Below are 17218 nucleotides of genomic sequence, written 5' to 3'. Positions count from 1 at the left end.
TGACATATCTTCTTCTTGTTTTACTATTTCCACATGAGAAAAACCACAGAACACAGATCTTTAATTCATTGATAAAGGGCCTAGCCGGGTAAGATGGTGAAAAGTGCCCCCAACCCAATCTAAATTCCATATAGGCCACTTTTTAGCACATATAGAGGAACTCACTTTCTGAAATTTTTAGCCCCTAGGTGGTCACGTGACCCCCCTAGAGCCTAATTAGGCTTTTTATGTTTTTATTTTTTATCTCAGCCGCATTAAGAGCTAGCCAAAAACTTTATTTAAAAAAGTTGTAAGTTTTAAAAAGATCTATATGAAATTTTTTTTTTATTTTTTTGGCGGGAAATTCGAATTTTTAGAACAATTTTAAACTTTTAAATAAATCTGAAAAAAAAACTAAGACACTCGTTTTTACGAAAATTAATTATAATGTGTATTTTTGCACAATCTTTTACCCTGAATTTTTTCAGATTTTTAAAATTGGTGAAACGTACCTTTAAAAATAAAAAACCGCATTTTTTCGGTTTTTTTTTCGTTTTTTTGATACAATTTTATACATATTTTTCAAAAAATTTAACACCGTCACTAGAATAGGTAAAAAACTGAAAAATAATTGGGATTTGCTTCATAAAAATTTTTTGTAACGCCATCCATTTTCAAGATACAGGGCGTTGAAGAAAACAAAATTTTACATATTTTTTACGATTTTGCCGAAACTACTGGCAACATTGTAATAAAACTTGGCGGGTTTTAAGAGGTAGTTATTGTGCATGTTTTGACATACAACTAAGGATTTAATATTCATCATTGGCGCGCATAGGGGTAATGTTCTGAACTTTTCAAAGAAAAAAAGATAGTACGCCACTGACATATTTCAAATTAACAATCATTTTTGAATTCCTCGTTCAATTTGCAATAAAAAATCTATCTTCTCATTTTTTCATACGACGCGCTGTTTTGCTGCAAAAAATAAAATATCTTAACGCTTCCAAAGTATTCGAATTAATTTTGATAATGGATGTATGAGTTTATTATGTATGTAGATGTAGAAACTACTAGAAGTTCGAATACTTTGTAAGGGTTAAGATCTTTTATTTTTTGAATAAAAATGGCGCGTCGTATGAAAAAATAAGAAGATACATTTTTTGTCACAAATTGAACGAGAAATTAAAAAACGATTGTTAATTTGAAATATGTCAGTGGCGTACTATCTTTATTCTTTAAAAAGTTCAGACCATTACCCCTATGCGAGCCAATGATGAATATCAAATCATTAATTGTATGTCAAAATATGCATAATAACCAGCTCTTAAATCCCGCCAAGTTTTATTACAATGTTGCCAGTAGTTTCAGCAAAATCGTAAAAAATGTGTAAAATTTTGTTTTCTTCAACGCCCTGTATTTTGAAAATGGATGGCTTTAAAAAAAATTTTTATTAAGCAAACCCCAATTATTTTTCAGTTTTTTACCTATTCTAGTAACAGTGTTACCTTTTTTGAAAAATATGTATAAAATTGTTTCAAAATACGAGAAAAAAACTGAAAAAATGCGGTTTTTTATTTTTAAAGGTACGTTTCACCAATTTTAAAATTCTGAAAAAATTCATGGTGAAAGATTGTGCAAAAATACACATTATAATTAATTTTCGTAAAAACGAGTGTCTTAGTTTTTTTTTCAGAGTCATTTAAAAATTTAAAATTGTTCTAAAAATTCGAATTTCCCGCCAAAAAATTTAAAATTTTTTTTCTTATAGATCTTTTTGGAACTTACAACTTTTTTTAATAAAGTTTTTGGCTAGCTCTTGATGCGCCTGAGATAAAAAATAAAAACATAAAAAGCCTAATTAGGCTCTAGGGGGGTCACGTGACCACCTAGGGGGCTAAAAATTTCAGAAAGTGAGTTCCTCTATATGTTCTAAAAATTGGCCTATATGGAATTTAAATCGAGCTGGGGGCACTTTTCACCATCTTACCCGGCTAGGCCCTTTGACCTTTGTAACAGGAAAAGGAAGTTGAATGACTTGTCACATGCCAATTTACATTCGTACCATACCCGTCACTGTACCAACGGAGCAGAAATCGATTTGGATTGAGCTTAATATTCTCAAGCTTGGCAGCATTTGTTAGCAGCCCTGTTTCTTAGCGAAAATAAAGTGTTCCCCTAAAATATCTACAAAATTTGAAAGGTAAAAATCTAACTAGATACAAATAAAGAGTATTTATTGCTTTAAAATGGTTTATCCAATCTTAGAGTTTGTCATAAAAGAGTCAGGTATGGCTGTTAATTACGTCAGTAGTTTTTATATCTAAAATTAATGTTTTATTAACATTTTAGCAGTAATTCCTGGGTGATGTATATTGAATAATAACTTTTAAAATGACTACAGAAGGTTTGTATTTGCATTGTATAATATGCAATGGAGCTTGGGACCCCTCTGCTGACTACATAGAAATATTTGCTCCAGATGTAAGTATAGAAATAATAAAAAATTTAATTTGAAAATAAATAAGTAAAGATACATTATTCTTACCTCGGATATAGTCCTAAAAAAGAGTACATAGTTTAACTTTGTTGATTTACCATTATAATTTAATATAACACAATTAATATTAATTGTTTTTTGTTTTTATAAATATGGGCCATCTTCAAGTTGTATTGTTACCCCTTTCCAAATCCAAGTATGGAGTACTCTACCTTTTATTTTAATTATATTTATATATTACATCGATATCGCCTATTCCATATTTTATTTGTGCTTTTTTGCCCTGTTTATAATTTAATTGTGTGTGTGTGTTAGAGGTGGCTGGCTTCGGACTTAATCCATTAGCCACAGATAGTTATAGGTAATTTAATTATTGAATATTTATTATACTAGGAATATGGTGACCAAACTACTTAATTATTGAATATGATTTAGTTTGGTCACCATATTCATAATATAAAGTGTGTAAAAGCCGAATGGTATAAATAAATTTTTTCGCGAACAAACGATTTTTGAAATAAATATGGAAACAGATCGATTTTTATTTTAAATTATGATTTTTTGGCATATACAGTCGAACCTGGTTATAAGAATCTCCCAGTTTAAGGGATAAAATGTGAGGTCCCGAAACCTTTCTACTAGCTATCAATGATCGGTTAATAGAATATCCTGGTTATACGAATATTTTTGCTTGGCACGAAAGCTATTCCAATAAGCAAGTTCGACTGTATATCATACTAGTGACGTCATCCATCTTGCTGTGATGACATAATTGATGATTTTTTTAATATAGGGGTCATTTAATGAGAATAGGGGTCATGTGCTAGCTCATTTGAAAGGTTATTCAATTCTCTTTTTAGTAGTATAAACATTAACATACTTTATTATTTATACAGGGTGTCCAAAAAATTTTTTTAAATAAAATTAAATTAAATTACGCAAAAAGAAGAATGTATGTAATTTATTTAATTCAGAATATATTTTACTGCTGTTAGAAAACACAAAAAATGTTTATTCAACAAATAAACATTGCTTTTCACTTCAATTCAATTTCAAATAAATAAAATAAAAATAAAATAAAATTCAATATTAAAGCTGCCACCCACCTGCCAAATTTGAACATTTAATTTAGGTGAAAAGCAATGTTTATTTGTTAGATTAACATTTTTTTTAGTTCTTGTTGAAAAAGAAAACATCTTTGAAAAGAAAAAGTTTTTTGAAAAAGAACTAGAGGGAAGAGAATGGACATCAAGGTGTATGGTTAAACAGAGAAAAATGGCGGTTAGGAATCAGAAGGCATTGGAAAACGCTGCAAACCCATAGTACTAGTAGTAGTAATAACATTTTTTTCTGTTTTCTGGCAGCAGTAAAATATATTTTTAATTAAATACATTACATGCATTCTTCTTTTTGCGTCAATTAATTTAATTAAAAAAAATTTTTTTGGACACTCTCTAGAAATAATTATGTTAATGTTTATACTACTCAAAATAGAATTGAATTACCTTTCAAATGAGCTAGCACATGACCCCTATTCTAATTTTAAAAAATCATTGATTAAGTAATCACGTCCAGGTGGATGACATCACTAGTATGATATATATGCCAAAAAATCATAATTTAAAAATAAACATGGACTTGTTTCGGGATTTATTTCCAAAATCATTCATTCACAAAATAATGAATTTATTCCATTTTTACAGACTGTATACTCATTTATATATAGCATATTTTCTGAAGACTGCTGGTGAAAGGGTGCATACTCTGTGCAGTCTGCTGTTTTTTCTCATATTTTCAACCATGTAAAGCTTCTTTATTTAATTGTTTACTCTTTGTTAAACAATTAAGTTTTTCAATGTAAGCAGTTATTTGTATTAAAAATATCCTTATGTTTACTAATTTAATGTGTTAGAATCTCTTACAGTTAGTTACTCTGTCAGTTAGTAACTTTTTTATATTGTTTTTTTTTTATAATAAAACATTTTTTCTAATTGTACAATATCCATTTTCTCATATCACAAATCCTGTTTTATCCTAATTTTGTAGTTGCTATGTTTCAGAAGTCCCACAGATACCTACTGAGAAAGATCCCTTGTTCTAAATTATATAACAGAAAATAAATTTCAATTGCACCAAAATTACTTTCTTATTAAAATACACAAGTGGCTTAAAAAGTTTGATTCACAGGTTATACTTGACCTCAGAGTACAAAATGATAGTGGTTTAGATGGGTAAACTGTTGATGCATTAGTGTAATAGATTCCTAGCATCACCCAATGGCTTGACTAAGCCTGGGTTTAACAGTTTACTTTAATTGTTGTCGACGCTCACTTCATCTTTCCTTGTTAGAGGTCGCTAAAGGCATGTGTTGGTATAATATTTCAATATATTTACCAACCTGTCGGCATGTTTGGATTCAGTTCAGGGATTGTACGAGAGTCTTTGATAACAGGTAGACTCAGAAACACATGTCAGAGGATGATGAGAGATTCGCATTGAATCAAAACTCAACCGTCTATGTTTATTTTGTTAAAAAGTTTCATGTATTTCTCTTGTGGTACTAAAAACAACTCTCTAAATGTAACTATGCAATCCCTGATATTAATATTATAATTATAATACTTACTACATCCCAGATGAAAAGGTCATAAAAAATTTATATTATTTCACACCAGCCCTGGGTTGATAGATGTGTCATGTATCATTGATATATCAAGTGTTCATTGATTCAATAGATAGATGGATTTAAAGAGATGGACTTTTGGTCTTCTATTGTGGTCTTCTAGTCCTAGATTACATTTTCTATGCTGACCTTTTTTAAAAGGTCTAATAGCTTCGAGACTGGACCTACCAAGTAGCTATTTTCTAATGGATTTTCTTCTCCTAATGCAAAGAACCGCACATTTGCCAGACTGTCACAGTGACATAGAATGTGCTCTGCTGTTTCTTCTTCCAGGTGACAAAATCTGCACAGGTCATCATCTGACTATCCCGTCAGCTTCAAGTGTCTATTCAGCAGTACCCTGTTAGCAGACCTACTATGGCTTTGACTGTTTTCCTGTCTTTGCTTATTAGGTCTGCCATAAATTTTTGCTAATATTCTGTAATGAACTGTTTCGCCTGTCTTTGTCCTGGTGAATTCCTCCAGCATTCTAAAGATTTGTGAGCTACCCACTTTCTTGTAGCCGCTCTTGTTACTGCCTTTGCAACCCAGCAGAATGGTTCTGGTCCAGCAAATGGCATTGATGAGCCTTGTTTGGCCATTTCATCTGCTTTTTCATTGCCCTTATGACTAGGGTTACCATAATTTATTAATGCCAAATCTGGACAACTGGCTAATTGACACCCAAGTCTATGCCATAAAAAAAATCCGGACAGGGTTATAGCCAGGAAGGTAGTGTCAAATTTGACCGGAGCATTTTAGCATGGCTGTTTTCTTTTTATTTAGGTAGGTGTTCCAAAGCTTATTAACAAATGATGTGTCAGCTGGCCCAAAACCGGGGATTTTAGACAAGAAAAGGTAAAATATGAAAGTTGATGGACAAACGCTACAACTTAAATGTCAAATATTTATATACGTTACTCAGAACATTTGATAGACTTGCTTACTTGGCTCCTACCTTTCACTCAGGAGATCCGGGTTCAAATCCTGGCGCGGAAAATTCTTTTTGTTTTTTAAATTGACATTTTATTTTGAAAAATAGTTATTTTTATAATACCACGGCATGTTGACTTGGCCAGCTAACATTTTTTGCAACGTACATGATGCAGCTGACGCTTTTTTATTACAATATAAAATTCATAAATTATTGATTTATATGTACTTTTTAATCTTTGCCACACTAGTCCAAGATTATTTTTTTATTATTAACTAGCTGACCCGGCAAACTTCGTACCGCCTGAAAACTAAATAATGTTTGAAAGTTTAATACCTAAAAATTACCAGAAAGCCAAAAAATACTAAAAAATATTGCGTACCTATACTTTTTTCTACCAAATGCATAGTTTACGATTCTATAAGGGACATAGGTACAGACAAACATTCATTTTTATGTATTATAGAGAATAGGGAAATATTTAGATTGCTATTAAAAAATGGGGGTTGGTGAGAGAAAAGTGAAAATTTAGGGTTGTATCTTTCGGTTCTACAACATATAAAATTAAGAAAAAACAGTTTGTCCAAAAAAATAACAAATAATGTCTCCCTTTCCACTTAGATTGTTGGTCTTACCAACTCAGGAACCTTCAGAGGTTCATGTACAACAAATTTGCTTATTAAGATTAGTGATGTAACCAATAAAAAACGGTACCGTTTTTTTTTTAAACCGTTTTTTATTGCAAAAAAAACGAAGCCTTCGTTTTTTTTTTGTTTTTTTTTTCGTTTTTTTTTTATTTTGATTTTTCAAGTGGGTACAGTTTATTTAATGACAAAAACATATAATAAATATAATATTCTGTATAATTTTATAACAAAATAAGTATTATTTCGTTTCATAATTAATTTCGTATAAATCCTTTAAATAAAAAGACCATGGGTATAAACAAAATAAGAAGAGTTTATTCGTTAACTTGCAAAATCAAAGCAAAAATAAGTAATAAAAATTTATCAAATAAAAAAAACAACGTCTTAATGATTGAAAAGGTTCAATTAATTAACCGAATCCCTTAAATGAACACTGATCCGTCCCGTCGCTATCTGCATTTTCTTCAGACTCTGAAGCTTTCTCTTCATCACTTTCAAAGACAGACTCCGACTGATCTGAATTGGATATTATCATTGGTTCCGGTTCAGATTCTAATGCAGGATTGACTGTGAAGCTAGGGCCAGCAATTGATTCTGAACTGGATGATTCACTTGGCTGTTGTTCAGCCATTAATTTTAAATTATGAGCCACATACACGATTTTTGACGCTCGAGTATTGGTCAGCCTGTTTCTCTTGTTGGTGTGAATTCCCGAATATGAAGAAAAGGATCTTTCACATGCTGCTGATGTCGCTGGCAACTCTAGAAAACGAATCGCCAACTTGGAGAGTACGGTATTTGAGCAAAGACCACTCCACCAGGCAATAGGGCTGATAGCTGCAATTGTGTCCTCATTCCATAGAAAAGCCTTTTTGAATAGTCATTCTTTTGCAATAAAATTGACAACGTCAGCTAAGACGGCTGCTTCATCGACATCTGGCATCTTCTGTGCTACCTTGTATATGACTTCTGTCGTATCAGTCTACATTAAATAAAAAAATTAATATAAATATAAATAAAACCCACTATAACCTAAAAAAATTTACCATCTCATCTGAGCTAAGTTCGCAGCCACGATATTTTGGATCCAAAAGGTTAGCTACAAAATGAACACTATAAATAGCAAACTTTTTCCGATTTTCAAAAATTGCCCTTGTATCTGCTTCCTCTTTGGATAACAATGGACTTTTAGTGACATTTTCTAATGAGGTGTTAACCATTTTTTTAAATAAATGCAGACATTTTGAAATCGTTGGTGTGTCACCTTCTACAGAGGTAATTGTGTTAGCAATTGGTTCCAGAAGCATAATGTATCCTTGTACCCGGTCCCAAAATATATCGCTTAGAGCATTTTTTTAAAGATGGGTGTTTGCTTACTGCCTTTTCAACTTCTTCATTGATAGCCATCCTTTTTATTATTTGTTTGTTAGCAAGCAATGATTGTAGACAAATAACTAATGATCCCCATCTGGTAGGCACTGGGAGTTTAAGACTGCAACCTATTTTTAATTCGTTTTGTTTTTCCTTTACCCACGCAGATAATATGTGGCTTTGTCGGATGGCCTTTGTAAGGGCAACAGCCTCGGCAGTAAACGATTTCAGACTTGTTAAATTTTTGAGATCGGTAAATATTAAATTAAGAGAATGAGCAAAGCATCCATAGGTAAAAATGTTATTATCAAAATCATTTTCAATCAAGGCCCAAGCAGCTTTCATGTTTGCTGCATTGTCTGTGACTATACCAAATACCTTTCGGGGACCGATTTCACGTATTACTGCACCAAGGGTTTTTGCCATATATTCTGCAGTATGAGGTGCAGTGCCTGTGGGCATAATTTTAAAAAGGAATGTCTTTGGAGTTGTTACAACAAAGTTTAGGACAGCCTCGTTCCTAATATTGGACCATCCATCCACCATTAGTCCAACAGAATGTGCTGCAGCTTAAAGTAAAGAGATAATTATTTTTAACCTACTAGCATAATGTAGGTTTACTTATATTAAAGTCGAGCCATTCTAAAATTACTGAAATATATACGACGGACGGTGTGGTACAACACTGTACCGCATCTGGTTGCTGTTCAAGGTCTTTCCTGTTAAACTTCGTCCGTAGTACGTTGTTCAGTGGTAATTTTACAGCGGCTCGCCTATATATTGTCAATGTTTTAATAAATATAATAACAGTAAATTAAATATTTTTTTAAAAATTCCAAAATTCCCCAAATTACATTAGTTTTAATGAACTAATACGGTTCCAACCGGAGTCGATGCCAAATTACATCATTTTGTACAACACTCCTTGGTAATGATGCAATGGCATCGAAACCGGTTGGAACCGTATTAGATTATTATTAAAACTAATGTAATTTGTGGATTTTCTAAAAAATATTTAATTTATTGTTATTACGCAGAATTTCACAGAGTAAGGGCCGAAACAATAAATTTTAATAAACATGGTAAAACTTAAATCTTACCAATGTTTTCCGAAACCATAGCCTTTACACGTAGGTGCTCACTGTCTAATAGTGGGCCTGATACAAGGTGTCGGGTTGGTATCTGATAAGCAGGTCTGAGAAATTTAAACAACTTCTGCCACTGTATATTTTCTACTAAAGCCAGTGGTGCTTGACTTGAATAGATAGCCCGGCTAAGCAGTTCATAGGCTTTTACTTTTTGTTCAGGTGTCATTTTATCCATGAATGCGGACACCTCTTTAGATTGTGATTTCAGTTTTTCTGTAAATAAAATTCCCAAATTTATTAAATTTAAAAATAAGTCTGTAAAGTAAGGTTATCTTTAGGAATTTCTACTAAATAAAGAAGAGGGAAATTTGGAGATATTTTTAGAGCTTTGGTACATACCTTTAACTTTTTCCTCCCTTTTTTCATGTATTGTTTGTAATAGTCCAATGTTTCGTTGTTTTCTCTCCGTCACTCCATACTTTATTTTAACTTCCTCTGGACATTTTAGGCATTTTTTAATATGTTCCAACAAACGTGTCCCATTTTTTGATAGTTGAAGTGTACAAAAAGTACACTCTACTTGAGGAGTTTTTTTTTTCTGTGTTTTTAGCATTTTAAACAGGGAACTTACTTTGCAACTTTTCCTTCCCCGTGATTCCCGCGAAGAACAAGAACTCGAATTCGAAGACATTATAAACATTCAGTTTTTGTCACTAATGTCACTACAGTAGGTAACAAATAATTTATTATCATAAAACACAGAAAATATAATTAACAATAATTAATTTATTTAAACACACTTAAATAAGCACTAAACACAAATATTTCCGGCACAAGGCAAGTAAATCACAAAATAACAACAGAGCACCTGCAAAAGCTAATCGGTAATTCCCCGGTTTTCTCAGCGCCAACGAATACGAGCGTCCTGCTAAATTTCGGTGATTCCCCAAAAGCAACGACGTAAAAAAATAATAGATAAAGGCAGTAAGGGTTTAATGTTTCAATATTTTTTAAAAAGGAACGTCAAACACTGAGTTTCTAGATGTTTTGGATATAATATTGAAATATTGGGTGATTTTTAGGCTTACAAACAACTCCTAATATTGATATTGTTAATATTACGTTGAGAAACTAATAAAAAACAATTAAAAACAAAAAAACACGTTTTTTTTCCGTTTTTTTAGAATTAAAAAAAAACACGTTTTTTTACATCACTAATTAAGATCAATCATAATATTATGACCAAAAATGCATAGTTTGCGATTCTATAAAAGACAAACAGATTTTTTTATATTGTCTCGTGTAAATAATAAAAACGTGGTATTATAAAAATAATTATTTTTCAAAATAAAATGTCGATTTAAAAAACAAAAAGAATTTTCCGCCCCAGGATTTGAACCTTGATCTCCTGGGTGAAAGGTAGGAGTCAAGTAAGCAAGGCTATCAAATGTTCTGAATAACGTGTATAAATATTTGACATTTAAGTTGTAGCGTTTGTCCATCAATTTTCATATTTTACCTTTTCTTGTCTAAAAATCCCTGGTTTTGGTCCAGCTGACACATCATTTGTTAATAAGCTTTGGAACACCTACCTAAATAAAAAGAAACCAGCCATGCTAAAATGCTCCGGTCAAATTTGACACTACCTCCCGGGCTATTAGTCCAAGGGGTTGTAGAAAATGTAAAATGTGAATTTGACTGTGTTGCTACCTCTATATTGTGCATATATACGAAATGCATGTGGCACAATTAAAAGTACAGCTGTTTCGCTACAATATGCAACTAACATCGAAAATCTCTGTCAGTTTAAAATACATATACACCTGTGTTTTAACATACCTTAGACCTAAAAAATAATATTACAGAACTAGGTGCTACACATAATGAAATTTCCCACCGTTGGGCCAAGTGTTTTCCATTATTTTTAGTAAAGAAAAAAATCCGGACGCCAATCCGGACATGTCTTTCAAATCCGGACTGTCCGGACGTATGGTAACCCTACTTATGACCCTCTTGTCCTGGTACCCAGGCTATTGTGACTTTGCTGTGGTCTGCTAGTTTATTTAGGCACACACAATCCCACACTAGCTTAGAATTGACCTCTACAGAATTGAGTGTCATTGACTCAATAGTATTCTTACTTATTTTTCATCCAGTTGATTTAGCATGTATTAACACGGAATTAAAATTTCAGACGAACAGAGAATCAGACTTACATATAGTGTCTTTAGTGTCAACACTGTTAGATAAAGATATTAAGGAAGATCCAGAAAATGTCCAATTAATTTGCAATAAGTGTTTTTCCTATATAACTGAACTAGAAGAATTACAAACAAGAGTAGCTGAAATTAAAAATGAAATTTTTGAATCAAATGGACAAGAAGAAAGTGAATATACAGAAACTGCACAAAGTGAAATCACACATAAAAAAAATATTTCTCCTAAGAAGATGTTATTTATTCCATCATCTGATGAAGATTCTACACAAGTATGTATGTTTTGCAGTTTTTTTAGATCTATCTGTATTTTTACCACATTTTTATATACTTCGCCTATTCTTTGTCTGGAAAAAATCTTGTAATCGATTTTTAAACATACTTCCTGACTAGCTAGAGATCTAAAATTTTCAGAATAGCTCAGAACTCGATGACAATGAAATAAATATTCAACAGCTTTTACATGAAGACATTGAGTTTTATTTTGAATTTTAAGCCATTTTAAATGCAATGCAATTGCATTAATAATGCAATGACATACAATGCATAGAATATAGCTCAGTGGTAGAGCATTCAACTGTAGATCGAGAGGTCCTCAATTCAAACCGGGGTGTTCCCTATTTTTTACTATTATTTTTTTAGTTTTTCTTGATTAAAATATTAATATTTCATATTTTATTAAGTTAATATACTTAAGAGTAAACAGTAGCGATCAACAGGTAGCAACAAAATATAACTTCGGGAGATAGTATCATAAACTTTGGCAACAGTGGTAATCTTTGACGTTATCTAAGATTAATATTTTGACAATATCATAGTCGCGCTAAATGGAAGTACAGCTGGTTCCTAAAAAAACTGATACGACTCTTAGTAAGATTTGATCATTTTGAGCAGTGTATGATTGGTCTGACATTATATTATATTTATTATGACAGACAAATAATAAAACAAACAAACACACAGCCATTTTTGAGGTTGAAGTTATCTGACAAATTTTAAGATTTGGCAGTGACAGTGACAGTATGTAAATAATAAGTATTTATCCTTCAAAATATAATAAGTTAAATATAATTAAACTCATATGCATTATATCACACCTCATCAAAAGCTTTTTACAAGAACATAGTCAGCGATTTTGATGTGGCTTAGAACCAGACTACATCAAGAGCGCCTATAAATCGTGCTGGTAATTTCCTTGCAGCGAGACGAAAAACGAAAAGAAGAAGAAGAAAGTACACTGCTCAATTTTCTACAAAATATGCTTTAAGAGTCGTATCAGTTTTTTTGGAACCAGCTGTACATAATAGAAAACGATTTTATTATTAATAGATATTTATAAAAATAAACCAAAATGGGTGAAAATTTTATGTTAAGATAGGTATTTAGAAAGGCATTTGCATGAAATATCTAATAATAAAACAATAATAAATAATCATTTTTTGTTGTGAAGCGAAACAAATTTCGATTTTCGCATAATTTTGGCAAGGTTTTTAATGGATTTTTTCTTGAAAGGTTTCACTTTATTTTTCGTTTGATTTACTTTTTCCATATTTTTAGAATAAAAAATCCTAAAACTTTATATACTCGCATTAGAATTCGAAATATTTTTACGTAAAATATACTTACCTACCTACATATAACTAAAACTCACAATTAACAACAACCTATTCTTTCAAAGAGGCCAACAACTTATACAACAACAAATATATAATAAATTAACTATCAATAAACACTACTTTCCTATGAAACAACAATAACGAATTCTTAAATTAACACACTACTGCACTGAACAGATATCGATAAAGATGACAGAACAGATTAGAGAAAATCTGACGCAGGTGTCAAAATGACAGTGATAATTTCTCTATGTTGCCTAATTAGTTATTTAGTTATATGTTCGATTTCTTGTTAGAAATAAAAAATTTTAGTAGTTCCAAGATTACACAAAATCTAAGCATGGGATAAAAAAGTTTATTTGAAGAAAGTTTTTTTTTTCTTCTTAATGGCGGTACAGGCTCCTTTTTCAATATTTTATTTAGTTATAGAGTCATATTAGTAATAGAGTCCACGTACTAACATATTTCTAAAATTGGGCTCTGTACCGCCATTCTCTATTATATTACGAATATGTGTGCCAAATATCTCGACAAAATATTCCAAATTAGAGCCGCAGTCTTGGAACGCGTTTGTTGCTACCTGTTGATCGCTACTGTAGCTTCTTAATATGTATTTTTATATTTTAATATTTTCATATTTTCATATTTTGTTAATATAATATTAGCTATATTAAGGTACTTACAGTTGAGTCCGCGAGTCTTTACCCGTGCATCATCATTTAAAGCATACGAAATAAGTCGGAAATCTATTTCACGCAACAACAACTGACAGAAAGTGGCTACTGTTCCGATTACGGGTTTCATTATAAAATTTGACGTTATCAAATATATAGAATGTCAAATGTAAGTTTTGCTTCAAAATGTTTGTGCAGAATTACAGCTACATTTGAAGTAGCTTAATAAATTCTTTTATTATTATTGATTAATAAATAAATAAACAATTTTTATAAAAAAATCCAAGAACATATTTTATTTTTGTTATTTTATTCACTTTGACGGAAATCTAAACACTCATTTCTTTACTGTGTGAATGACGTTAGCTTTGTATGTTTTAAATATTAATTGCCAAAATAGAATTATTTACCTTAAAATTTCAAAGCCCAATATAAAATTAGTTGTGAAAACAACTGTTTGTGTAATTTAAAGAAACTTCAAAACGCAAAAATTCGACAAAAACCGCAAAAAGTTCAACTGACTGACAGCCACAAAATTAAACAAAGCAGAAACGTCAAACAAATTGTGCTTAAAATATGAAAACATACCGAATCGTCTTTTTTTGTACCTATCTCTTTTCAATGCACTGAGTCTAGATGGTTCATAAAAATAACATGTGTTGTTACTTAATAACAAACGGCAGCTGGTTTGTCATGAGTTTCATGCGTGGAAGAGAATGATGCTAGATAAAAAGTATGTGTTTTATCTCGCCAGGTATTAATGACGCACGGGTAAAGACTCGCGGACTCAACTGTATATCCCAATTATTCTTTCAAAACTTGTTTTATTAATTTTTTTACCATTTTAAATATTTTCTTTGACTTATAAGAGTTTAAAATCGATTATAGAATTCTTTCATGACATAGTAATTGAAACAACAATATAGTTTATACATACATAATTTTATATTGTGTCATATATACAGGGTGTAACAAAAATACAGGTCATAAATCACCTATTCTGGGACCAAAAATAGTTCGAATGAACCTAACTTACCTTAGTACAAATATGCACATAAAAAAAGTTACAGCCCTTTGAAGTTACAAAATGAAAATCGATTTTTTCGAATATATCGAAAACTATTAGAGATTTTTTATTGAAAATGGGCATGTGGCATTTTTATGGCAGGAATATCTTAAAGAAAAATTATAGTAAAATTTGTGCACCCCATAAAAATTTTATGGGGGTTTTGTTCCCTTAAACCCCCCAAACTTTTGTGTACGTTCCCATTAAATTACTATTGTGATATCATTAGGTAAATTTAATATTTTTAAAACTTTTTTGGCTCTTAGTATTTTTTCGACAAGGCAGTTTTTATCGAGTTGCGGCTTCTTTTCTAATATGTTTACATAAAGATTTTATAGGGGTTTTGCTCCTTTAAACCCCCCAAATGGTTGTGTACGTTCAAATTAAACTATTACTGCGATACCATTAGTTAAACACAGTGTTTTTAAAACTTTTTTGCTTCTTTGTATTTTTTCGATAAGGCACCTTTTATCGAGATGTGGCTCCTTTTTTAATATGGTTCAAAATATACCTAAAAATGTAAATCATAAATAAATTTTCCTACTATTATTAAGTCTCCATAATCATACTTAGCCATATACAAATATGTGGTGGATTGGACAAATCTGCAAAATATCTCGATAAAAACTGACTTTTCGAAAAAGTACTAAGAGGCAAAAAAAGTTTTAAAACATTGTGTTTAACTAATGGTACTACAATAATAATTAAATTGGAACGTACACAAAAGTTTGGGAGGGTTTAAAGGAAAAAAAACCCCATAAAATTTTTATGGGGTATCTAAATTTCACTATAATTTTTTCTTAAGATATTACTACCATAAGAATGCCACATGTTCATATTCAATAAAAAATCTCGTATAGTTTTCGATAAATTGAAAAAAATCGATTTTCATTTTGTAAATTCAAAGGGCTGTAACTTTTTTTATGTGCATATTTTTGTACTAAGGTAAGTTAGGTTCAATCGAACTATTTTTGGTCCCAGCATATGTGGTTAAATTTATGACCTGTGTTTTTGTTACACCCTGTATAATTAAAACGTGGTTTTATAAAAAGTCTAGGAATTTTTTATACACCTCATTGATTATTAAGTAATAGCATAAAACGTAATACAATTCCAGGTACTGACTGAAAACAACACTTTTCAAATAAAGCTAGAAGAGGACACTAATGAAGTTGCATTTGTGAGTGATATAGAACAAGGAGAAGAAACTGAGGAAATGCAAATTGAAGAAAATATTGAATATCAAACTTTTTCAAATGTCGACGCAGAAATTTTAGATTCTGGAGCAATGGATAACTCGTCTGATTCAGATTTTGACCCTTCCAGTCTGACTAGAGTATTTAGTAAAAAGTCTAATATAATTGAAGTTTCTAGTTTCCACGATGGCGAGTTTAAAGGTAAAATATGATGTATTTTTAATTGTTTGTATTCCATAATTTGTTGATCATTAGCTAAGTAAATCCACAAGAAAAAAAGGATTTCCTGTAGCTGGCTGTATACCATATATCACCAAAAACTTTTAGGTAAAATCCTTTATAAAAGGTATATATATATATGTATATATATATATATATATATATATATATATATATATATATATATATATATATATATATTAAAATTCCCTAAAAAGAGTTACATCACAAAAGCAGAACTAGTTTTCGATCTGATAACAGATCATCGTCAGTGCTGACAAGATGCTGACATTAGCTAATAGTAATAGATGACATCAATAAGCTTTACTTGCTTGCATCAATAAGCTTTACAGCAAAATTTATTAGTTTTATTATTTGTAACTTGTTGAAAATTTCGTTTATTTTACTATTTTTTATATTCCACTAAATTTTATGTAACAACAGAACTTTTTCAGATGTCAAACTGTCAAAAATTGCAAAAAAATCGAAAATTTGAATTTTAATTATAATTTTGTCGATTTCTGGTAGAATTTTGTCTGGACCTGATGTCTTTCAGCCTTTAATGTATTTCCTGCTTCCATAAATTCTTCTGTTCCAAGACTTCCAAACCTGAGGTTTTATATCTTCTAACTACATTTCTCACACTATACCATACCAGTTATTGTTACATATGTACAATTGAACATATTCACGATTTCTTAATTGGATTTTCCAGAACTATAAAATCTAATGGTGATAGAACAAATACTGTTCCCATTAACAACTTTATCTCCACCAATTTTAAAAATTGTTGGAAAGAAATAAAAATCTCTAAGGGCAATGCTTTTAATAAATATTAATAAAAAATGCCGTAATAATTAATATGGGAACATATAAAAACATGTCGATTATGATTTGTTTATGTTAATCGTCATAAATTGCAAATTCCAAAGGTGGGCCAACTGAAATGGGAAGGGGCTCGTATACGAGTCTGTCTGCCTCCTTTTATAAATGTCAGTTTGCCATTATTAAGATCTTGTTTAGGTGCGCAACCTTTAGGTGCACAAGCTC

The 17218-nt window shown here is 30.9% G+C and overlaps 1 protein-coding gene across 5 annotated transcripts in view; it reads left to right on the top strand.

Moving 5' to 3' along the window:
* Positions 1 to 2032: 2032 nt before the first annotated feature.
* Positions 2033 to 17218, top strand: part of LOC126884635 (zinc finger protein ZFP2-like) — a 55688-nt gene continuing 40502 nt past the window's right edge. For 2 of the 5 annotated variants that reach the window (XM_050650698.1, XM_050650694.1), the window contains exons 1-4: positions 2033 to 2182; positions 2332 to 2463; positions 11376 to 11669; positions 15871 to 16150. In XM_050650698.1, the coding sequence (XP_050506655.1) occupies positions 2374 to 2463; positions 11376 to 11669; positions 15871 to 16150 (664 nt within the window). In that variant the 5' untranslated portion in view covers positions 2033 to 2182; positions 2332 to 2373. Of the gene's footprint in view, positions 2269 to 2331; positions 2464 to 11375; positions 11670 to 15870; positions 16151 to 17218 lie in introns of all 5 variants that reach the window. The other 3 variants (XM_050650697.1, XM_050650696.1, XM_050650695.1) reach the window with 3 other exon arrangements.

The sequence above is a fragment of the Diabrotica virgifera genome, chromosome 5 (assembly GCF_917563875.1).
Source record: "Diabrotica virgifera virgifera chromosome 5, PGI_DIABVI_V3a".
NCBI lineage: Eukaryota > Metazoa > Arthropoda > Insecta > Coleoptera > Chrysomelidae > Diabrotica > Diabrotica virgifera.
Note: the sequence above shows the minus strand (reverse complement) of the source record. Positions and strands in the feature narration are given on the sequence as shown.